The sequence below is a fragment of the Topomyia yanbarensis genome, chromosome 3, assembly GCF_030247195.1.
Source record: "Topomyia yanbarensis strain Yona2022 chromosome 3, ASM3024719v1, whole genome shotgun sequence".
NCBI lineage: Eukaryota > Metazoa > Arthropoda > Insecta > Diptera > Culicidae > Topomyia > Topomyia yanbarensis.
This window is the reverse complement of record NC_080672.1, coordinates 248511799-248537929: the sequence shown is the minus strand read 5'-3', so window position 1 is coordinate 248537929 and position 26131 is coordinate 248511799. Positions and strand designations below refer to the sequence as shown.

Below are 26131 nucleotides of genomic sequence, written 5' to 3'. Positions count from 1 at the left end.
CGAGTGCAAACACATAAAATATTTGTGTTAGTGCAGGGATGCCAAACGATTTTTCAAAAAAAAATGCATTATATTTATAAAAAACTGGAACTGTTTGGATGACCCAGTTTTTTTTTTCAAATCATCTATATGATCATGAAAATACGGAGCCCTCTCTCATTTTTTCCTTTCATTCCAATGGCATTGAGTAAAGAGGAGATTGAGGATAAAATTGGCAAATGGTGACTTGACATTAAATTTTTGCTACCGAAGAAGTTCAAACAATTGAAAACAGGTTTTATTTTGGTACCGTATTCTATCAAAAACTTCCAGTACATGGTAATTGCCGAAGGGTTGGACGTATTCAATAAGTTGAACAGTCGAATGTGCACTAATGCGCACCAACGCGATCAGGAAAAAAGCAGCATTTTTATCCAAATCCAGGCATTGCATTTATCGCTCATATGAGTAAATGCGTCCGGATAATTTGCTACTGCGACTATAAAAACTCACATTTTCCCACGAAAAGTTATTGTCACTCAAACAACTTCTCCAGATAAATAAAAAGTGTTATTTCTCCGGATAAATAAAACCGCCGGAGAATGGGCGAATGAGTTTTTCACGGTATCATTTTTGCACTCGCTGCCTTGCTGTCGCTATTCCAAAATACGAAAAAACAAGTATTGCATCCAAGGTGGACTGTACCTTACTGCTGGTCGAGTTGATTGGCAGATCCCCAGTGAATCAGCCACCTTGTAGGACGAACTCGAATGAACTTCGTCGAAGCCCCACGGCTCTCTGATAGCGTCGGCTGGCGTTTTTCCGCTCTCTCTGGAGTGCTGGCTAGCCTCTCGCGGTTGCTTATTCGGTGGCACGATTTCGGCTGCTTGCTTCTTCTTGGGATGCGGTGTTCCTTTATATAGAAGCAAATTTTCTTTCTTGGCTTCTGATTGGCTGTTTGATTTGCTTCCTTCAGACCGCACTGCGGACTGAACATACTCCCCCCGAGAAAGTGTGTGGGCATATATGTTGGCATCAAGAGAAGTGAGGTTATCTGGTATTGGTAGTGGGGCGAGTTTGTGTATGGGTCTATTATAGGTTCCAAGTTTGGTTTTGACATCTACGACTCTAACTAGATTGTCGGGGCCAGGGTACACTTTGACTACACGACCGAGTTTCCAGCATTGGGGTGGAAGATTATCCTCCTTTAACAAAACAATCATACCAGTTTGAACATTGACTCTTTTGGCAGTCCATTTACCTCCAACTTGCATTTCTGTCAAATACTCCCTTGACCACCTTCTCCAGAAGTGATCGCGTAATTGCTGAACATGCTGCCAGCGGGACAAACGGTTAACAGGGATGGTTTCGTAGGATGGCTTAGGAATGGCAATAAGAGGTCGATCGATCATCAAATGGCTAGGGGTTAGTGCTTCAGGATCCTGTGGGTCATTCGAGTGGGCATACAAGGGTCTGGAGTTCAAAATGGCTTCTATCTGGCACAGAAGCGTATAGAGTTCAAAAATCGTTAGCGAATTAGATTTATAGACCTTTTTTAATACCGACTTCACACTTTTCACACCGGCTTCCCAAATTCCACCGAAGTGTGGGGGGTATAGTCTTCCAGGTAATTTCCTTCGCTTGACATAGCTCGAAGATTTTTCTTTGAGTTGCTTCTAACTTGAACATGAAATATAGTTCATGTAGCTCGGCTTTGGCACCAATAAAGTTGGTTCCATTGTGGCTGAAAAAATGTTGTAAGTATACCTCGTCTAGATACAAAACGCTGAAATGCTGCAAGAAAGGCTTCAGTAGATAGATCTTCGACTGCTTCCAAGTGCATGGCCTTTGTCACCATGCACACGAAAACGCATATATATCCTTTCACTGGTATTGCTCGTCGTGTCGACTGTTTAACAAGAATTGGCCCGGCAACATCTATTTCAACAGTCTGAAATGTAGGGGCAGCATGGACTCAATAGGATGATAACTCTCCCATTTGTTGATCAGTGGTGACAGGATTTGTTTTGAAGCATGTGATACATTTTCTAAGTACACTTCGAACGGTGCTCTTGGCTCTCAATAACCAAAATTGTTGTCTCAAGATTGAAATTACTCCAGAGGATCCAACATGGAGGTTTTCTCGGTGAATTGCTGAAATTAGGCTGTGTGTGAGTGGATTTTTGTCAGAGAGTATCAACTGATGTCTTGTCTCGTAAGGAAGTTGTGCGTATCGGATTCTACCACCTACGCGTAGCAAATCTCCATCGAGAAATGGGTTTAGGCAATTGAGTCGATGGTTGAATTCTCCTGATTGCACGCATTTAATCTCTTTCAAAAATTCTTGATGTTGAATCGCACTAATTATTCTTCTTGGAGCCTCCTGAAGCTCTAGAATGTTTGGGAATAGCTGAGTATTCGATTTTCCTTTCGCTTTCGACAGTTTGAGATAAAATGTAGTACATATTCGAATATTCGTTGAGTTTTGCGAAATGATTCAAATTTGAACAGTATTGGAAATTGGTCGCATTTCATAACTAGATGTATTGATACACTTGGTTTCAATTCGGGAATATCGCAATCACTAGGTATTTGGAAAAATGCAACTTGATATTTTGCTACCCGATGGTAAGTCGTTCCATTCCACCATTGGTCATTACTGGCTAGCTCTGTAGCTGTTTGTCCAGAGATACTGTATCCGCTGGGTTATCGGAAGTTCGTACATGCCTCCATACAAATCGCTCATCAGAAATAATTTCTGAAACTCGATTACGTACAAAAACAGAAAGGTTGTCTGGGGATTTCTTTAGCCAAGCTAGCACTATTTGGCTGTCTGACCAGAGATTGATTGATTCGCAGTTTATTTCAATTGCTTTCAATATTTTCTTTACTAGTTGGAAAAGTAGAAGTGCAGCAAGAAGTTCCTTCCTTGGGATCGTGACTAGGGCAATAGGAGCAATTTTGGACTTACTGCTCACTAACTTCATGCTTGCAGTGCCATCAACATGAATGGATCGCACGTACACACAGGCACCGTACGCTATCTTAGAGGCATCCGCAAAGCCGTGCAACTCGAAAGAAACAGCATCATTTGTAACTATATGTCTCGGGATTCTAATCTACCCGGAAACAGGCAAGGAGGCTAGGAATTTTTTCCACTGGTTACACAGCTCTTCGTCCAAGTGATCATCCCATTTTAACTTACTTCTGGTTTTGCATGAGAATTTTGGCGATCACCACCACCGGCGAAATAAGTCCTAGTGGATCGAATACCTTGGCAATTACGGAAAGAACCTGACGTTTTGTTGGAACTTCAGGATTCGACGAAAGTTGTGAGAGGAAAAGAAATTCATCCTTGTGCAGATCCCACAATAAGCCTAACGTTTTTGCCTTTCTCAATAGAAAGGTATTGCAATTGCTCTGAAAACCAACTTTTTAACGGAGGCCTGGAGGGCCGAGTGACGTATACCATTCGATTCAGTTCGTCGGGTTCGGCAAATGTCTGTGTGTGTATGTATGTGTGTGTATGTATGTGTGTGTGTATGTGCGTCTGTGTGTGTGTACGCGAACACAATCTCACTCACTTTTCTCAGAGATGGATGAACCGATTTATACAAACTTAGTACCAAATGAAAGGTGCAACGTTCCCATAGGCTGCTATTGAATTTCTAATGGATCCGACTTCCGGTTCCGGAATTACAGGGTGATGAGTACGATCACGCAGAAAATGCCGATTTTAAGAAATTCTGCAATGAATGTATAATGGTGAAAATTTTTCCAAAATGTGACCACAACTGCTTCAATTTGTAGTACTAGGTCATTAACAGCCATTCAAAGTCTCTTTGGTCACATTGGCCACCATCATCGGTTCCGGAAGCCCCGGCGGAAGTATCCAAATTCAGACTAACAGTCACATCGGTTTCTCGGAGATGGCTAGACCGAATCAACCAAACTTAGTCTCAAATGAAAGATGTTGCGTCCCCGTAAATGGCTATTAAATTTTATCCCCAACCGACTTCCGGTTCCGGAGTTGCGGGTTGTGGCGTGCGATCACATAGCAAATTGTGATTCAAACCGATACTCCGATGGAAGCAAAAAAGGTAAAAATTTCGCTAAAATGTCTCTCAAACAACTTAACTTTGCAGTTCTAGGTCACCGACGGCCAACCAAACTTTCGTTGACTACATTGACCACCATAGACGGTTCCGGAAGTGCCCGGGAAAAGCGGCCATCTTTCATAACTAGCAAACTCATATCAGTTTCTCGGAAATGGTCGGGCCGATTTTCACAAGCTTAGTCCCAAATGATAGCTATATTATCCCCACAGATGTCTGTAAAATTTCGCACGGGTCGCTTGTATGGTTCCGGAAATATAGACTGAACGGTCCGGTCCGGTCACATATGAAATTCCCATATAAGCCGGAACTCAAATTTTTTTTTCAAAGGGGGGACCCCATGAAATTTAAGAAATCGAATTCGTATTTTTGATGCCAAACATCTTTAAAATGCATGAAACGTCGAGATTTTATGTTATGCTTTTAATGAATATAAACAACGCACACATTCTCGTGATTCATGATTGAGAAAGGCACAATTGCACCGCTAGGTGGATTAAAATAGGTTTTATTATTTTGTTAGCACCACATTCTCCAACAACAATAAATGTATCCCTGTCATCAGAGGTAACAGACGATAAAAGACGTTTATCATTGGCCGAACATTTATGTAAGTGCATTCCACCGGACATTAGCAGAGATGTCAATTGTGTTTGCATATCAACTGCCTTTTTCAATTCATCAGATCCAAAAAGGGCATTGTCCACGTAACAGTTTTCTTCAATAATACAAGCTGCTAATGGAAAATTTTCTCGTTCTTCTCGAGCTAACTGGAGAAGTGCCCTTGTAGCCAAATAGGGCGCTGCTGCCGTCCCATAAGTTACAATTGTGAGTTTTAAAACACGTTCCGTTGAAGATTTTCGCCAAAAAATTCTTTGCATCGGGGTGTGACAAGGGTCTACTGCTATTTGACGATACATTTTTGCAATATCTGCGCTTAAAACGTATCGAAGTTTTCGAAACCGTATAATGATTGATAACAAATCAGCTTGCACTGCAGGTCCCACCATAAGGACGTCGTTTAATGATTTACCAGAAACCTTTGCAGATGCATCAAAAACCACACGACATTTGGTTGTCGAGTTAGATGGTCGAAGGACGGCATGATGCAGAAGATACCATTTCATTAACCCCGGAGGATCATTAGATTCTTGGATTTCTTTGCAATATTGAAGTGATTCGTATTCTTCCATAAAAGCATCATACTGAAGTTTCAGTTCAGGTAGACGAGAAAGTTTTGACTCCAAAAGGAAAAATCTTCGCAAAGCCATGGCACGAGAATCTGACAGTTGAGCGACGTTGTTCTTTAAAGGAAGCTGGACTACATAACGACCATTTTCATCACGATAATGGGTTTCGCATTCATTTTCCTCGGTTGATACCATACTCTCAGAAGTAACGTTTTCTATGTCCCAAAACTTTTGCAATAAATCATCTATTGGATCAAAGCACACTGCGAAGGATCGTATGACTGTACCAGAATGAAGCTCTTTAAAGAATTTTCCACCCACTAACCAACCTAGCTGAGAGTCGTAAAGTCCTGGAAGTTCATCAGATAGCTTGAGGTATCCCGGTTTCATTAGTTCGAAAAAATGATCAATCCCTATTAACGTATCTACTTGCTCTGGTTTATTGAAGGAGGGATCCGCAAGTTGAATACCAGGGGGTATTTCCCAACTATCAATGGCTATGTTGACCGACGGAATATGACCGGTGATTCTCGGTGAGACAAGACAATTTAAATTGAAGGAGTAGTCATTGCACCTAGAGCGGACGTTCACGATGCCTTTGTGTTTAATAATAGACCTCACACTACCAATACCAGAAATTGGAACACTCACCTCTTCTGTCGGCAGATCGAGCGCGATAGCCATTGCTTCCGTGATCAAACTCACTTGTGAACCACTATCTAGAAGCGCTCTGCATGAATGTGGTTGCTGATTTTGATCCAGCACGTTTACCAACGCGGTGAGCAGTAAAACTTGTGTGGCAGGATTCTCGGGAGCACGCGAGTGGACGGCGTTCACCGGTGTAACATTTGTAGATTGCTGGTGGATGGTTGCTGGAACTGATGCTACGTCAGACAAGTCAATCGGCTCAGAATGTTGACTTGGTTCGATGCATATCATCGACGACGGTGGTCCCTACTCCAAATGAAGCAAGGAATGATGCTTCCGTTGACACTTGTAACAGGTTTTTATGGATGAACAATCAGCAACTCTGTATCCGCGTCTCAAGCAGATGAAACAAGCATTTTTTTCTCTCACTTTTACTAGTCTTTCACTTACAGACAATCCATTGAAATCCGGACATTTGAACGCAAGGTGGTTACCGCTACAAAACACACAACGAGAATCAGATTGGACAGTTGTCGTTGCGGTGTTCACTGTTGATGTTGGCAGTTTTATTTGAAGCAGCTTGTTTGGAAGACACTGTTTCATTTGACGACTTGCATTTGAAGTATGACATCTCTCCAACACAGCGATACGATTTTTGAGAAATGTGATTGTTGGCTCGTACTCAGGCAGTTCACCTCGCGTTATTGTCGATTCCCATAACTTCTTCGACTCATCATCCAAGGATCGTGCAATTATAAATACCACCATGTGTTGAGAAATCCCAGCGAATTCTTGGCCAAGAAACTTAAGATTTTCGATGTGTCCTTCGACGGTTTCAACCAACGTTCGAAGCTCACTGTATGACTCATGTGGCACTCGTTTCACCTCCAATAGACCAGAAAGATGACTGTCGATCATTCTCCGTTTGTCGGCATAGCGCTCTTCTAGTAGTTGCCAGGCGCGTTCATAGTTGCCGTCACTGATAGTTTTGGCATCTATCAGTCCAGCCGCGTCTACAATAAGCGCTTTTTCCAAGTGATATAACTTAACACGAGGTGGCTCATTGCTTCTATCAACAACATCCTTAAACATTATTTTGAACTTTTCCCAATGTTCATATTTGCCGTCAAACGTTGGTATAGCACGTGGCAGAGACTGATGAACCACTAAAGGTTAATTGTTGAATGGAGCTTGTTGTACTTGAGGAATGGCGAAATTCTGGAGCCAGGTTTCCAGAACAAACAAACTTCTTCGTGAAGATCAATAAATTCCAAGAACCGCTCATCCTGCGCTGATTTCCTGGTGATGCTTGATGAACTCGGCATAAGAATTTTCAATACTTCGTTGGTACACTTTTACTTGGGCTGGATTGAGCGCAGTTTGCTCGGCTTCCGCCTTCAGTAGACTGTTTTTTATTCTGGTGATTACTCGTTGCGTCATGTCACGGTTATGCACTAGCACTTCGAGATCGGTTTCTTCGGCATCTTCGTTCGCCTTGGAACTCTTCTTGGAAGGCGTTCTTTTGGTTGGCATTTTGTTAGTTGTTTTACTTTCACTTTATCACTTTGTTATTTGTTTGATTGATTTTCAAGTTCAGTTTTCAATGTATCACTAATGTTCGTTTTCTTCGACCGCAATTAATTTTCGCACTAACGTTGCGGCTACTCTTCACTTCACTTATATCCGGGTTGAAGGACCAATTGGATATTGCATCCAGGGTGGACTGTACCTTACTGCTGGTCGAGTTGATTGGCAGATCCCCAGTGAATCAGCCACCTTGTAGGACGAACTCGAATGAACTTCGTCGAAGCCCCACGGCTCTCTGATAGCGTCGGCTGGCGTTTTTCCGCTCTCTCTCTCTGGCGTGCTGGCTCTCCTCTCGCGGTTGCTTATTCGGTGCACAGTGGATCCACTCCATACAAAAGCTGGACAAAACCTCAAAAGTAGTTTAAAATGTCTGAAAATATCATCTAAGGGTAATTTTGGTGCGCTGAACTCGATTTTGATTAAATTAGGACGCTAAAATGAAAATTAGATATCCTAGGGTGGTTCCAATAGTTTTTTTTATTCGTGAAAGTGAATTTTATTAACTTCTCAAAACAGATACTTCGTAAGTGAACAGAAACATTTTGATTTCCTTGGGTAGTCCTTAGTAACGAGTTAGATAGGGTGGTTCCAATTTATCGAAATCTGGTGAATAAAAAATGATATAATTTTATAAATTTGTTTGTAGATCTTCAGTCCAATCAACGACACGACTAGACACTGCCATTCCAAAACTGTATCGCAAATCTGACTACCCTTCAGTGATTCAGGTAACTGGTACTGTCAAATTTGATATTTGGGTAGAAAATGCAAGAAACCAGCTGCACTGATGAACCTGTTATCGTTGTTCCTTTAGTTACTATTGCAACCCTTGGTTACCAAGAAAAAAATAAAAACAAACTTTTTCTTACTAATATAATACATAATGCCGCTAAGAGAAAAATTCTAATTAAAGTGGATAAAGTCACAAATTATTTAAGATTTCTCATGTATGATTACATAAGCAATTTATTATATTGATAACTTAATTTCACCTCCCAGGAGATCAATCAGAAGAGTTAGCCGTTGACTCTAACGCTAGTATGATACGGGATCCGCCTGTTACCACAGCTTATGCAGCTCAACAGACTTGTGAATGGATATCTAAAAGGTTCCGTTGTGAAACATTTGGCTATCACGATTGCTCTCTTGGTAACAATCAGTTGGATATTAGCAACAACGAGGACACCGGTTCATGGTTCACGTGTCACACAATCCGAAAACACAATGTTACAGTACTGCTCTCTATAATTCCACTAATTATCAAAAGTGGTATTTGACTTTCGAAAATTTTTTATCTCACGGTTTAGTGCTTTTATTTTGAAATTTATTTTTCACCTATGCTAATCACCTTGATATGAGCATCGTTTAGTCAATAGACTCTCAAAATATCAGCTCTAGCGAAAAAGCCGAATTTTCCCCTCGTTCGCGAATCCTCAAGATTCATTTCCCGACGATAGTGACACTCTTATAACTTAGGTTCGCTTAACACAGTAAAGGCAAGGCCCATGATTCTTTGTTCGCGACTGGCATATTTTATACCCACCAGCCATTCAGTCCTCGACACGAAGATAGATCTTGACTTAGGGATTCCTACTTTAAGTCGCCTCTTACGACCTGGGAGCAAGAACCCAGTGGATCCATTCTTGGCTGAGATGCTTCAACCCGCCGGATGCCACACGGCATATAGGCTGTTTTTAAGAGAAAGATAACAGACTTATCAGCCTTCTAGTGGATCAGAGCCAACACGACACGTCGTCCGTATACACCGAAATTCAAAGACTGAAATCCAGCAAAATTTCAGCGAACTTCCATAAGGTGAAAACCGTAGCAAACCCCCAACGGTTGAAAACCCAGCAATATTTTGCCAAACCTCTGTGAAAAAAAAATTCGGTCTGTAGAGTGAACAATCCATTGCATCACTGACATAGTAATGCAGGAAGGCATTCATACTGGGGAGTTCGCCCTGATATTTCTCAGGCTCCGAATATTTTAAACCCCCTCAACAATTTTAACCATAGCACGGGTCGCATGACATTATGGCTTTGGGGTTCCCTCTTTGGGGGTTTTTACCATCGGAACAGGATGTCCGTAGTGTAATTGTCAGCCGGTTGAAACAACCACTACCGAAATTACACGACTTATCTAGGCTGTTCGGAGAAGGAAGCTGACATTGAAGGACAGTTTTCATAGATGGCCGACCAGCCGGTTTAGGGATTAGTAATTCTAATCATACGTTAGTGATTTTATGTACGAGATGCGCCACAGCGTTAGTGATAGATAGAGATGTGATAGAGATAATTGAAAAGCAATATACTGGCTTTATTATATGAGTATGTCGTAGGTACTCCTGATTAAAGTGAAACGTAACTGTTGCCTTCCTTCTTTTCAATGTTACGGTTTCCGGCTGGGTTGATCGTTTACAGTAGTCGACTCGCAGCTGTGAAAGGTTGAATGATCGGATGCACTAATCTAATTAATGGATAACCAGACCAGCTGTCGTACTACCTCTGCTGCTGGTGCAGACGAACTAATGCTCTCCGGACAAAGGCACTTTTACCTCAATCTAAATAATTAAAAAATCCTTTCATTGACTATTCCGGTCTAACAGCAACTCCTTACAACAACTATTCGTTCTGTCACTTTAGCAGATTCCGTCGTTGTTCCTTGGCATCGTCAAGTTAGATGCACGCGATGATGGTGAAACGAATTAAATCGCACGCAGAGGAAACAAAAAGAAACATTTTCCTGATCTTTCTTCCTTCGTCGTGTGCCTCCATGTCCACCAAATCGTCATAATACGAAAATTGATCTCCACTACCATGAATGTGCCCATAGTCCTGTTTTTCACATGATTCTTCCTTCCGCAGCCGATCTTCGTTTTCCTCTTCCTGCAGTCATTTGGTAGCTCTGTAAACTTTAGAACCAGTTTGGCGAAGTAATATTGGTCGCGTTTATCTACATAAAAAAACGAAAATTATACCAGGAATATGTCACTAAGATTCAAAACTTACCGTTTGCTTCATATGCCAGCCCATCATCGTACTCGAAACATACTCGCTGATCTGGATCATCGCATCGGGAGCTAGCAAATCTGTTTTTTTAGTTCCTACAGAATTCTTTCCAGTATCACGGAAGTTATTTTGTAAACATAACATGGTTGCTATACAGCAACCGAAAATCAAATAAACAAAGAAGTGCTACTGGAGAATTTATTTTTTGGCCGTATCGAGGGGTCACTCAATATACTGGTAACTGGCAAAAAATTACTCGCGCACTTTTTCAGCAGAAGGTTTTATGAAGTTTCAGGTCGTGTCGTTGGTTCAATCTGAATACCATCGTAGAAAAAATAATCCCTTCATAGCTCTTTTTTACTTATTTATAAACGTATGCGTTTAGAATAGTTATAAAAGATAGCACATCTTAAGGTGTTTGATAGAATGCTTTAAATTTTTGTTTTATTGGTTTATTTATTTATAGTTATCGCCAAAGCTATTAAAAGATGACAGGTTTATTTGATTTTAATGAAGATCTCAAATCATGCCCTACAATGCTATATTCACAGTTTCTCATACGATGCATACTGCAGCTAAGCCGCTCAATACTTTTCCATTGATTTTCAATTCCAATGATGATATGAATATCTCTCCTTGTGGGTATTGACTTGGTTTTTTGTACGAAAACATCCTGAGCATACTTTGCACTGTATGTGTATGCTTTGAAATAGAGGCGTGAGCGTTTTTGCATGAAACTCTCATCAATTTAGAAGTGAATTATTGAGGGAGATTTTGAATTTGATTGTTGATTTTGAAAGATTCAATAGGGAGTTTTCAATTGAAAATAAATGTTGCATTACTGACCAATAATTAAAAATCGGGTAAAAAAGAACACTTCCCACACTCACGTGTTTACCTTGCATCGGTCACCAGTAAAGCTAACAACCAATTCCTACTGAAGAAATAGTGTTCATGGAAAGATATGATAATAGTTGCAGTTAGTTTGCCTCGTTGGCTTGCATTTATTTGGATTTTTCTATACTGCAGATAACTGTGAAAATGTAGAAACAAGAGTCACAGTTGCAAGACGGTTAAGGCATATTTATATTTGTATCAAGGAAATCGCCCCAAACCCTGAATTTACAAGCAGTTTTTAGAAAAGAAATCCACCGGTGAAAAATAATGCAAAGCTTCACGAAATCAAAAAATACCATGCGTCTCCATTAAAGAACTAATTTAACTAATGTCCAAATATCAACCTTCGGCGCAAAACGGCGCAAGATGGCACTATGATTTTTGAAAACTAGATACACTGCTGGCCAATAAAATAGGTGTGTGATAAATTATTTTGTTTTTCTCTCAATTACGCATACCAAGTTGCAGCAGTCTGAATCACACCTACCGCACACAGAAGCCTTGGGATCTGTCAAGTTACTAGTGGGTTGTTGGCGCAGATTATATTTGCAATCTTTGTCAAGATGCAAAACAAGACTACCGCAGGCTTTTTCGTGTGGCCAATATAATAGGTGTGTGTGTGAAATATATTAACGTGTTATTATTTTACATGATTCCATTATATGCCTTAAAACCTTTGAATAAAGGAAACACGCAAACCCAAGAAAACAACTACAGCAGCTGACCATCGTATTGTAATTTTAGCGAAATCTGATCCATTCGCGTCATCAAAAACCAATTCAGCACAAATTGGAAAAGTGGCAGGTCCGAGAACAGTTCGCTGTAGGTCGTAAAATTCCAATCTTCCAGAAAGAATTGCTAAGAAGGTTCCACTATTTCGAAGCCAAAGCCTTTGAAGAAAAATGCAATTTGCTTTTCAACAGCGTTAATAGGCCTGGTTCAGAAGGAATCAAAAAATGGCGACATATCCTTCGGAGGGACGAATCAAAGGTAAACCTGTTTTCCTCCGATGCACAACGAAACGTTAAACGTCCAAAGTGCAAATAGTTTGATCTGCGACACACGCAAAATATGGTAAAGCACGGAGGCGAGAACAATGAGGTATGGAGCTTGCTTCTCGTGGAATTGCGCAGGTCCTATTCTTCGCAACGCCACTATAATGGCAAGATTCGAATGCAAGGCTAAAGGATGGACATCCTAAAGGATGTCATGCAGTCCTATGCCAAAGATAACGTGCCTTTACATGACAGTTTCTGCAAGATATTGACTAAAAACACACATCGAAGTATGTAAAGGAATGATTTCGGGATAGTAAAGTGACTATAATTTCGGACCATGCCAATCTTCTGTCATCAATCCCGTAGAAAATTTACGGAATGTATTTAAAAAGATGTTATTCGATCGAAATTTCACAAATAAGGATCTTTTGTGGGAAGCAGCTTAAAAGGAATGCTACCCTATACCAACGGAAACTTATCAGCGTTTGAATGACTAAATGTCAAGACAAATGAATAAAATTTGGTTGAATAAGGGAGCTTACACAGGTTACTAGTTGTTAAAAATGTTGAAGTCTTAAAATCTTTGGATTTGAAATTTTTTAATGCAATGGATTACAATACACTTATTTCATTGACCAGGTACTTTTTTGGATTTCATAGAGAAGAAAGAGTTACGAAAAAGCATAACATTTAATTTACAAATAAAAGTGTTCTTTTTCATATTTACGACTGTGCCTAACTATAAAATATTTGAATATAGAAATATTTTAGAGAAAACTCAAAATTTCATGTATTTTTATCTCACACCTATTTTATTGACCAGCGGTGTATAATTCTACGTCAGTTGTACCAGATGAGATCCTTCAACACGGTTTTACCGATAAAGAGATCACACTCTGAATGTAAATAAGTCCGCGTTAAACAACATAGTTATAATGATTTTATTGGTAACTTTTAAAATACTCATTATTTCTCAATTCGAAATACACCATTGAATTCCTGAGATGATTTTCTATTAGAAACGCCTATATGTGTTGTTAAATTAACGTTGTAGTACCTATTGGAGCGAGATGAATTAGAATGAACAAAAACTTTTTGTCACTCAAATTCTTGCAGATTTTCAAGACCTTGTACGGTTCAAAAAAATGTGGCACTTATATTTTTCAATCGATTGACTCAAAATTTGGCGAATACAGCTTTAGGTAATGTACATTTGGAGAAAATATAAAAGGTGTGAAAATCGACAATAAATTTTGGAGGTTTTGGTCGGCCCGGCCCCACTGTGCGGTGGCACGATTTCGGCTGCTTGCGGCTTCTTGGGATGATTCACGTTTGATGGCGTTGGTTTGACTGAATGAATGATGCAATGCGGCGTTCCCTTATATAGGAGCAAATTTTCTTCCTTGGCTTCTGATTGGCTGTTTGATTTGCTTCCTTCAGACCGCACTGCGGACTGAACACAAGTCTATCGTACTTCTTTGTTGCTTTTCTTTGAAATTAAGTGTATATTTTGATGCTTTTATTGATTTTAACGAAATTAAAATATTATCACCTTCTCCGGCGAGAAGGAAAAAATCAAACAAATTTTATCCGGAAAATTATTCTCACGCTATTTGTGGAGAGCGAGGATTTTGCGACTCATCTCATCTCTGAAAAGTTGGACATCCGAAAAGCTTCTTCTCGCGTGAGTGAGAGAGAGAGAATTACAATGCCTGTCCAAATCATTTAGCACCTGAAGAAACCAATGAAGTGTGGTTTCCGGAAACTGGAAGCTTGTGCCAGTCTATTCAACTTTCAAGGGCTGATCTAGAAAAAAAATGTGGAGTGGGGGTCTACATTTCGATTTTGAAATAAACATTGTAAACACATTTTCAATATTACTTAATAGAAATGTCAAAGAAAAATTCCGTTTTACAATCTTAGCTGAAGAATTAAAAAATTAAACAATAAAAAATCAAAATTCTCTGAAATTAAAAAATTCAAAAATTTTAACATAAAAATTAAAAGATAAAAATATTAAAAACCAAAAAAAATTAAATAAAAAAAATAATATAAAAAAATATTGAATTAAAAAAATCAGGCATCAAAAAATTTAAAAATCAAAGATCCTCATATTTAAAAAATAAAGAATTAAAAAAATAAAGGATTAAAAAATTAAAATTTAAAATATTAGAAAATTAAAGAATCAAGAAATTTTAAAATAAGATAATTACAAAATTTCCTGCAATAAAAAATTAAAAAATCTAAAAAACAAAAAAGTTAAAAAATTAAGAAATTGGAACAATACAGAATCTTGTTTTTCTGAAAAAATGTCATTCTCAGACAGTTTAGCTAAAAATACGGTAATCGAATGATTTTTTGGGTAATATTGCACACCTTCACTCTTGCGTGTTCCAATTGCCAAAGGAAATGGAGATTTATGATCCGAATCCAACTTCAAAGTTTTGTTCGAAGCGAAGATGGTTATATTTCACAGTCGGCCATTTTTTCATGGAATCCATCAACCGCGATGGTTTATTGATGACGTGTGCAGAATGGATGTATTGTTGACAGGTTTGTTCTTCATCGATTATAGAGTCTCGAACATGACGTGCGAGAACATTCAGGAACAATTTGTTGCAGCGTTGTTGGATTAGCTGTTTTCGCCAATTGACGTCGATGGGGCGGCAACTAAATCTTCAATGTTGCGTACAATTTGCGTGATATAATTTATGAATGGTGCCTAAGGTCTATAATCAAAATAGTTATATGATTATCATAAAACTTTATAAATAATGCCTAGCATCCATTAAGCATAATGTACATTATGCCTAACATGCTTATGCCTAACGTCTTGCACCTAATTATCTCAAGTATCTATCATTTAGCTCATTGACTTATTTGACGTCTAGGACACCAACACAGTTGCAAAGTGTATATACATATATGTATACGCGATGTTTACGATTCGCCATCTGATTTAAACTCGTTTAGTAAAAATTCCACTCGATTTAACCTCAATCTCGCACTAACACAACATTTGTACATTTTGTTTCATTCGGCCAATTACAATACCAAATGCAAATACCGGCAAATACCGGTCTACCAAAGCTAAAAAATTAAACTGTACAATAGTAATTTCTTACATTACATAAAATTTTTCAATTTGGCTTATATCATATTATATTCAGTCTAAGTTTTGCATCATCCATTTCAGGTGAAATACATATTCCTCAAGGGGGAGAAATCTGTGTTTCTTTGAGCTCCTCACTGGCCTACAGGTTTCAATCATTTAAGGCCTTTCATCGTCATAGGGCTTGTGTTAGGGATAACCAGACATCGTTTACACAAACAAAGCTTGCATAGTTGTATAGAATACTAACGATTTACATCACAATGTTGTTTCCCTGGACTCAAAGTGCACAGTGACACCCCCTTTTTTCTCTTTCTCGTGCATACGTAGGGCAACCCGCTGCTATCATATATCGAAGTAAATACTCTAATCTTATCTGAAATATTAAACGTTGATGGATATGATCGACCCATGTGCCTTCCTATCATACGTTTACCTATTCGTTATAAGCATTCGTGAATATTTGTACTTTTTGCGTAAATAACATTGTTGTATAATTATAAAAATAGTATGTCCGTAAAACTTTAAGCGAATGCCGAAGCGTTTCATGATAGTAACAATACAGGATCGATTTTCAATGCATTCGATTTCTATATAGCGGAGCAATAAATAGGACAGGAATTGAGCAGCATTCCGGTTAAAACATGGATTGGTCTTAACGAAGACCTTCGACCTTTTCATACATTTGTATTGTTTAAAAATAGATATGTATCTTGTTTTCAAGTAGCGAGTGTCAGAGCAACACTAACCTACTTCTCTAGTACACGAACCAGATTCGACTAAATCGCCAAAGGAGACTTGTTCTGTCATATCAGTGCACTATGTTATCAGCTCAGACGATAAAAAATATTTCGATAAAACGATGTTTTATTATTTTAAAACAGCAACAAAGAGAATGAAAATTTTGGCGTTGGCTTCTACGAGAAATAATCACAGCAGGCAGTTGCTTCCAACGCACTAATAATGGTTGTGTCAAAGCCGCAGCCCAAGCGGGGTCAAAAGCGTACGACATTTGCCTCTCTTTTCACGTTTAACGTGTTAACTGTAGCGAACATTCAATTATAACATTTATACTTTTTTGTTACGTTCCCTTTTTAGGCTCCCTGCGAAGAGCGAACCGTAAAAAGCATCCGCCAATGCCTGCCAGGAAGGGGCTGTTGGCGCCCCAAAATACGTTTCTGGATACAATAGCGACACGCTTTGACGGAACACGTGAGTATATTATTTTTACTACCGACTGCCTGTTATGTGAGCAGTTGCTCCAGGCACCATTGATCATGGACCAAGCAATGTTTCTATTTGTTGTTTGCGTTGGAAAATAAGGAAAACGAAAAAAAGTAAAATACGGTTAATCGGTATATAATTGCATGTTTTCTTTCTCGATCAGTGAGGTGAAGTGCTTTTGTTGGTATTAAAATATGTTTTTATTGTTGAACATATTGAATTATCCACAGGAAATCCTGGGCTTGCAAAGTTGTTCAAAAATATTATATGTACTTAACACAGAAAAAAATATTTTGTAATTTTAAGTTTATTTTCATGCACATATTTGGAGCATGAATATAAATGTAAAATTGAGTTCCACCACAAATCCACACGACTTGTCGTGCTTTCTTCAACTAATTTAATTATAATTTTACACGTTCATTGAAAACTACAGATTCATTAAACGGAAAACCAATGTACTTCAGTGTATTTTTACTCCAATATTGCTGTAAAATGAATGACATATAACATTACACGTACGAAAGTGTAAAATTGTATGCTTTTTAATGCTCCAATTGAGTGAATTGATTTTAACGTAATTTCCAATCAAATGATCGATCGATTTAAGCTTTGTATGTTTACATTCGTATTGATTTACAGGTCGATTAAATTTCATTATTTTTGGTGTGTTGAGTGGGTCGAGAAATTCGACCTTTTACGTTTCCTTAATGTACTTTCCCTCAGGAATGTTTCCACAACATTTCAAAAGAATCTGACTACTAGAACTGAAGTGCTGGAACTAAATAGCCAAAGGCTTCCTGCGATCTGAGTGGCTGCTCAATTTTGGCTTATTCAGGATTTACCACAAAAGACATAATGCGCATATATTTGCATTGCGTAGTGAATGATGTTCGTTCCGGAAGTCACTTTCATCAGAATGTACATTAGTACATAATGTACATCTTTCGAAAAGTAAGTTGCTTGAAAGATGTGTTTGCAGATTCTCGCAAAACAGTAATGAGAGATATAATCAACTCATCTTAAAAATTAGTCCAAGGATTTTCCTGAAAGTGTTTTCCAGTCGAAATCGCATCTTTCACTTCCGCTTCTATTTTCAATGAAGGTAATGTTGCAGTTGTGAAGATTTTCCAAATATCGTGGGGTAATTTGAGACCCTAACGCCCATCAGTTGTTTGTTTATTTAATGGGTCATTCACCTTGCAAAGATAAACAGAGAAAAAAGAGTGATTTACATCGCATGTCATAAATTCTTGTTCATTCGGGTTTCGATTGTTCGTACACCTAAAACTCGGCCGTAATACCTTTACGGTAATAATAAAAAAATGCTCTAATAGCAAGACGTTTCATGCTCAAACGGTCCCAACAAAAAATTCCCCAAACGGCAATACCATCACATTCAAATCTCTACTGCATCACACTCATGTTTCATCAATTCTTATTCAATAAATATTAACGCGTCGAATTGTCTGGAAGTATGTAGCACTTCGCTTGTCATTGTATTGCGCATCGAGCAAAGCAAACATAATGATGATAGAGACGAGTTTCGATTTTTTCTACGCGACACATTCCGTACACCGGCGTAAAATAACTATTGAAATCCATAAGAATCGCTTATGACTTTGCGCCACAAGTATCTCATATGAAAATCATAAGTTTGTCTTATGATTTGGCGAAGAAAATGGCCATCTAGCCACTTACGGATTTCATAAGATATGCTTATGAAATTCCTAGGACGTTCTTATGATCTTCATACAAGTATGCTTATATTAATCATAGTATTCAAATATAAATTATAAAAGAGATTTCTTGTGATGTTCATGAATGTTATGCGCCTGATATAATAAATAAGAAAACATTTTTTATTCATTTTTTCATGTCTTTTTTTGATTTTTAAAAATAACTATAATTACCCTTATATTCAATGGTCTCCAGTTGGAAAAAGATTACGTATTAGGAAGCTAATGTTTCCGGGTGGGCCCAGAATTGGCCAATAACCTACGGTAGAAACTTCTGTTATTGCACAACATTGAAGAGATACTGTAACACATTAACAAAAAATGAGGCAATAATCATTTAACAAAAAAATACTTACATTTTTTAAAGCAGAGCACCATATCAAAACTAAATCTAACAATGTTTTCTTGACTTATGGTATTTTCACAATAATATTTTTATAATAATCTTAGGACACATGTATGAATTTTATAAGGCGAACTTATGAAATTCATATGCATGCTTATGTAATGCATAAGCATCTAATGGAATCAAAATTGTACATGGTCATAAGTCGAAACTTATGAAATTCTTAAGTTCTTTTTCCTCGGTGTATTTGAAGATCGGCTCACACTCGGCTAGCTTCAAAGCACAGTCAGAAAAAAACGACTCGGAATAGTGGTGGGGTACTTCGGCCGGTGTTAAATTGAAATTTCTTTTCTATCACGGACGTTAACAGCAAGGTAGCGACTGCACAAAACATGAATAGTCCTTCCCGTCATGTATGGGAAGCAAGACCTATGGTTTGGATCCACGTTTCCGAACCGAGGGGTCCAGATCCAGACACTTGTCTGGATCTAAGCACCAGGTCTGGGTCTGGTTCAGGTCCGGACTTGGTAAGGGGAAAAGGGGATGGGCTAGATCCGGGTACTGGTCCGGTTCCGGGTACTGGTCCAGATCCGGGCACTGGTTCGGAATTTCGGATCTGAGCACTGGTCTGGATCCGGGAGGTCCGGATTTGGGCACTGGTCCGGATCTGGCAGCTAGGCCGGATCCGGAAACCGACTAAACTTTTTATTTCACTATCCAACCTACCCAGTAAAAAATCCGTAATTCTGGCTGGTTTCTGCCAGTATTGGGCCAGATTCCAGCCTGAATTTGGTCAGAGATCCACCAGGATTCCGGTTGGTTTAGCTCGGTACTAATACTATCATAGCATACGACCGAATTATCCTACATCCGAACGGAGCCGAGGTTGACACATACTGAAAAAGTGTTTGATTGTGTGATGCGCATACATGAACAGCAACCGAAATTCGTCATTCCACCGTTTACTACCTTTGCGGGAATATGAGTTTAATACCGCAATGTGCAATTGCGTGGTCTGTTACCGAAAAGACAATAGAATCTTACCCAAAAGTAATAGAAACATGCCCGTCGGACTTTGGGTGTACACACGTGCGTATAGCTCCAAGTGAAGTTCGGGTTTTTCGCGTGAATTACTATTCGAAATTAGTGGAAAGTACGACAAGGTCAAAAGGTGCACTCAGACTCATTGCTGAAAAGTGAAATTGTCGGATATAATCGTGCATAAGGCCACTAATAAGTTGCATTCTTGCATCTCATCATCGCGGTTCCATAATACGATCGGTGTGATCACTACCATACGCACATAACGAAGTTGAAGTGAAGAACAATAGGTGATTGTTGAGTGTCGAAGTCAGGCATGTCGCCACATGGCGGCATGGCTGCTGTTCCGTCGTTCAGTGGAAGGGACTTCCCGGCGCTGGGGCTTCTCCCTCACCGAACCGAAGGACGGTACCTCGTGCTAGAACGCACGGATGAAGGCCAGACGCTAGAAAAGCTCTCCCCATTTTTTATTGACAAAACCACACGGAATTGCTGCGGAGAAGTTGTTGGTGTCAAGCGCATTAAAGATGGCAAAATTTTGATCCACACCAAAACTGATAAACAAGCATCACAACTGGAAAAGCTAAACTCCCTTACAGAAAGTGTCAACGTTTCAATCGCTGAACACAAGACCTTAAACACACGTCGAATGGTCATCTCGTGTAGAGACCTTCTCGAAATTGATGATGATGAGATACTCGAGTAATTACGTTCGCAGAAAATAACTAAGCTAGAAAGAATTCTACGGAAAATAAACGGAATCCTATCTAAAACGTCAACCTTCATACTCACCGTGGAAGGAACAGTACCACCAAAAGAGATCAAAATAGGGTTTTTGGTAGTAAAAACAAGACCATACTACCCCCGTCCAATGAGATGCTATCATTGCTTACCTTTTGGATACATCTGGAAAAACTGCAATAAGGACAAGCTATGTGCAAACCGCGGAAGCAAAGAACACGGCGAGAAATGTAACAAAACCCCAAAATGCGCGAATTGCCAAGATCAGCACAGTGCTATTGACCAAAAGTGCCCAATCTGGCTCAAGGAAGTAGACATAGCAAAAACTAAAATTAACCGAGATATTACCTTCTTCGAAGCACGCCGTCTTGTAGAAGAGCCAGATATTTCAAAAAGAAAGTACTATGAAGCAGCCAATCGAGGCATTCGAAAATGCAACTGTAAATGCACCTGCGGAACTGAAACAAACCAACAAGCTGAGAACAACCAAGATGATCCAACGGATGAAGTAGATAAGGAGGACACCGAGGAACCAAAAAATGAACGAAGTGAAAAAGAGAAAGCCAAGAAAAAGAAACTACTACCAAACCCCAAAGCACCAGCACAAGCACAAGGCACCAAACAACCAGAAGTTCTACGCACCGATAGCAACCAATCACCAAAAACAAGGAAAACAAAAACAATTTCGGAATCACGCAGCAAAAGCTCATATACAACACCTCAGACCGAAACCAATACAAAAAAGACTCAGCAGCGATAGCGAGAAGGAAAAGCAACCGTCCAAGGAAATCAAAACTGACAAGACAGGAACAACCGATGCACCAGTAACCTCAAACTCGCAAAACCTTAATGATAAATACAACTCACCAATCAAATGAAACAAGGCATGCACTAGTATCATGGAATATCCAAGGACTTCGAACCGGGAAAGCTGATCTGGACATAATTGTCAGGGAAAGCGACCCACTGGTCATTTGTCTGCAAGAAACTATGTGTCAAACGAAAAACTAAGCTAAAATTAGTGGATTCACAACATATCATCGAAAACGCATCGGCGGTAGCAGGGCCGCAGGCGGTGTAATAACGGCTGTTAAGATCGTATTAGATAGTGAAGAAGTTACAGTGCAATCTCAGCTAGAAGTAGTGATAACCAAGGTAGGTCCCCCACTAAATTGCAACATCATGAACGTATACTTGCCACCCAGAGACGAAAGTGAATTAATAAACCTGATAGAAAACACTCTTAAACCCCTCCTAATTGTCGGTGATATGAACCCTCACCACCCCCTGTGGGGATCAACAAAAATAAGTAAACGCGGACGGATGTTTGAACAAGTGATAGAAAAAAGTGAATTAGTCGCACTGAATAACGGAGATAGGACATATATAAACCAAGCACATGGAACAATCTCTTGCATCGACGTAGCATGCTGTTCGTCGGAACTCGCCGGTCGACTAGATTGGTCGGTGTCAGAAAGCGCACACGGAAGTGACCAATGTGGGCAAAATTCCCGGGTTCAACGGCAACGTTTCAACATCGTAGCAGATGAAAAATCGAATGCGCGAACTGACAACGGTATCAGAGTTCTGTTCTGTTCACGCGACAGAAGTGCATATCGGAACAAATAACACACATCACCAACGAAATGATAAAAGCAGCAGACAACACTATTGCTCGCACAAATGGATACCATACCAGCAAAAGTGTTCCTTGGTGGAACGAAGAGGTAGCCTCAGCTACCCGTGCTAGAAGAAAAGCCCTCAGAAAGCTAAAATCTTCAACGGACGCAGAAGCAAAAGAACGACTGTTGGAAGAGTTTCGGAAAAAGCGGGCGCCCGCTAGAAAAATAGCACAAAATGCCAAAAAACAAAGCTGGATGAACCTTGCAGATAGCTTCAGTGTACAAACTCCAATAAAAAAAATGTGGAATACATTCAGACGAATTCAAGGCACTGGAACAAACACAAGAATACGTGCGATAACATCCGGAAACTTGACGGCCACTGACGATTATTAAATTGCCGAAGCGATCGGTACATCTTTCCAGACAACATCAAGTATTGCTGCGTACGGAGAAAAATTTCAACCCAACAAAAAGAGAATCGAAAACACGCCGCTGCACATAACTAACAAAAGCGAAGAACAATACAACTCAGAATTCCGAGCGAATGAATTAAAAGAAGCCCTCGAAGGACTGACAGGTACTTCGTCAGGGCAAGACAACGTACATTACGCCATTATATCACAGCTCCCGCCAGATTGCCAAACTCAGCTTCTGGCAGCCTTCAACAGACTGTGGACGAATTCGGAATACCTAGCAGACTGGTACCAATCAATTGTAGTGTCGATCTTCAAGGGTCCCGTACTGATCCCACAAACTATAGACCGATCTTTCTGAATAGCTGTTTAGCAAAAGTGTACGAAAGAATGATCTATAACAGACTGATACACCTACTAGAAATGAAAAACCTACTATACAAGCACCAATACGTGTTCAGAAAAGGGAAAACAACAACTGACCACTTATCAATGTTCGAAAAAGCGATACGAACACCACTCAGCAAAAAACAATGTGTACAGGCAGGGGGTGGGTGTAGCGTAGTTGGTAAATCGATTACCTTGTACGCAGCGCACCTGGGTTCGTGTCCCGACCCCCGCACATAGGGTTAGAAAATTTTCACAAGAGATTTTTCTAACCCGAAGAGGCGAATGACCTTAAGGTTAAAACCTCTATAATCGAAATAAAAATGAAAAAAAATGTGTACAGGCAGTCTTCTTGGACATACACAAAGCGTACGACACATCCTGGAGAAGATTGATTTTGGCAGACTCGTAAAATTTGGCATCGGAAGGTTAATGTTGAGCAATCTGGAGAAGATGTTACGGAGACGATCTTTCCGAGTGGCAGCAAATGGCAAATTATCTAGCGAAAAGGTAATGGAAACCGGGCTGTGCCAAGGATCGGTGTTAAGTGTAACACTATTCCTCGTAACCATCGCAACAATAACCAGTTTTATCCCATCGAGCGTAACATGCCTAATATATGCGGATGACGTGGTGCTCATAGCAAGCGGAGAAAATGCAGAAGCAGTTACAAGCCGCACTAAACAACATTAAGCAATGGGAAGAGGACACCGGCTTCAAAGTGTCAGCCGAGAAGAATGCAACGATAGTGTTTCGAAGCAGCCGGGCACGTAAACCAGTAAACACAAACACGCTAAACCTTAACGGAACCAATATACCACAAAAAACCTCACACGAGTGCTTAGGGGTAGTCTTTGACCAATGGTTGAAATTTGACAAGCACATAGAAGAGCTCAGAGCTGTCTGTATACAGAGAGTTCAATTCATCCGTAGTGTAGCAGCAAGAAATTGGGGAGGCGATAGAGCCACCCTAGTTAAACTGTACAGATCGACCGTTTTGGAGAAACTTTTAGACGTCGCTTCCATTATATCAGCAGCAAGAAATAAAGCCGTCAACAAATTGGAAACCATACATAATCGTGGCCTGCGACCTATATGCGGAGCATTCCATACCAGCCCAATCTCAAGCATACAGGCGGAGACAGGAATACCGAGCTTTCGAACATGGCTAGACCAACGAACAGCGACATATACAGCGAGAAAGACCGCCATGGATAATGAACAACTCAGTGACAATGGGCAATCGAACGAGGTTTCAGAGGAGAGCTCGGATCTATCAATGGACGGAGATAGCAGCTCCGAAGAACTTTGGGGAGATAATGTAGCGACTGAAGCAGAGACATCGTTAGAAAGAGGTAAAAAAAATCTAGGCAAACTAAAATTACTCTGCCTCCGATAAATATTTTCGTAAGACCAACAATAGCACCTTGGGAAAGACCTACAATTCGGACGAATACAACACTACTAACAGCAATGCGAAGCGGTGCCAATTCATCAGAATTAAGGCGACTTTTTGCTGAAATGAGAAATACCCAGCATAGAATACATTGCGCAATATATACAGACGGTTCGAAAAAAGATGATAGGTGCGGGTTTAATGTGATAAGTGATGATCTAGTGATAATGCGAAGAATCAACAATCTATGTAGCATTTACAGTGCAGAATGTAACGCAGTAAAAGAGGTTCTTTCATGGGTGGCAAACCAGCAACGAGTGGGGGCCTACATAATCTGATTCATTGAGTGTCATAACCAGTGTTACAAGGCATAAAGTACAAAGCATGTGGAGAAACGAAATTTCATTGGCGTATAACGAAGCAGCAAGAAATGGCACAGAAATAGTATTAGTATGGATACCCAGCCACATAGGTATCCCAGGTAATGAAAAAGCAGACCAGCACGCGAAATTGGCGTTAGACGAGCCAAGGGTAAATGACCAGAGGGTCGACATAAAGGAGATAAAAACGCTTATAAAAACAAAAATACACGACAAATGGCAAGCGGAGTGGACGGCACTAATAGGAAATAAAATCAGAGAAGTAAAAAACAGCATTAAACCGTATAAGACAGCCATTGGAAGTTCTAGAAAAGAAAGCGCAGCCCTGACGAGACTACGCATAGGGCACACACAGTTCACACATGCGTATCTTCTGGAGCGGACAAACCACGATGCCCATTTTGCAACGACAATTTATCGGTGAAACATATTATCAACACTTGTGCGGGACTCGACAATGAACGTAATGCCGTAGGATTGCCATCTAATTTGAGGGAAGCATTAACAGACGATCAGCAGAAAGCAGAAGCAGTAATACAATTCATGAAGAAGATCAACCTATACCATAACATTTAATACATTTAAAAAGATAGATATAAGCAAATGTAAATATTATTACATGTATCGAATACTCGAAGGACGCGAATGATCAAGTAGTTAAAAGGTTGATAAAGAAAAAAAGTCTTGTTATTGATTTTTTGTAGGCTTGTAAAGATATCTTTTTGTGTGTTTGTAGGTGGGTATTGCGGATTTCTCCTCATCTGTGTTGTTGCGGGTTGTGGCTTTGCCTTTTGGGTGGGTCAGAGGCCCCACAGCATGGGGAGGGTTTTTCTTTGATTCAACTTCCCAGCACTCTCCAAAGTGTAGTGGAAGATACCCGGGGAATGTTGTTTCCCGTATAATTAAACTGGAGGATCCTGGCATCCTTTAAGAAGGTCAGTAGTCTCCTCACTAGGTATAGCGTACGTGGTCAGTCGATTGTCTTGTATGCAGCTCACCTTGGTTCGATTCCCAGCCCCCGTACGTCAGGTTTGAAATCTCTCGAACCTGAAAAAAGAGCCAAATGACCTAAAGTCTCTATAATCAAAATAAAAAAAACTTTATTGAAGACATTCCACAACTAATTTTGTTGAAGACATTAATACTCCGTGTATTCAGAATATCGAATTATTTTAGACTATATGTGAAAGAAAACCTGCAAAACCAGTTATTCTGATATTACTGTAATTGATAAATCTCACCTGCTGTGTATAAACAATATAAATCACATTTTATTCAAGGTAGCCCCTGTAGCTTACAATT

The 26131-nt window shown here is 39.7% G+C and overlaps 1 protein-coding gene across 3 annotated transcripts in view; it reads left to right on the top strand.

Moving 5' to 3' along the window:
* LOC131692392 (potassium voltage-gated channel subfamily H member 8) overlaps positions 1-26131 on the top strand; it is a 192083-nt gene that overhangs the window by 27946 nt on the left and 138006 nt on the right. For all 3 annotated transcript variants that reach the window (XM_058979408.1, XM_058979409.1, XM_058979407.1), the window contains exon 2: positions 16636-16749. In XM_058979408.1, coding sequence (XP_058835391.1) covers positions 16674-16749 — 76 coding nt within the window. In that variant the 5' untranslated portion in view covers positions 16636-16673. The remainder of the gene's footprint in view (positions 1-16635; positions 16750-26131) is intronic.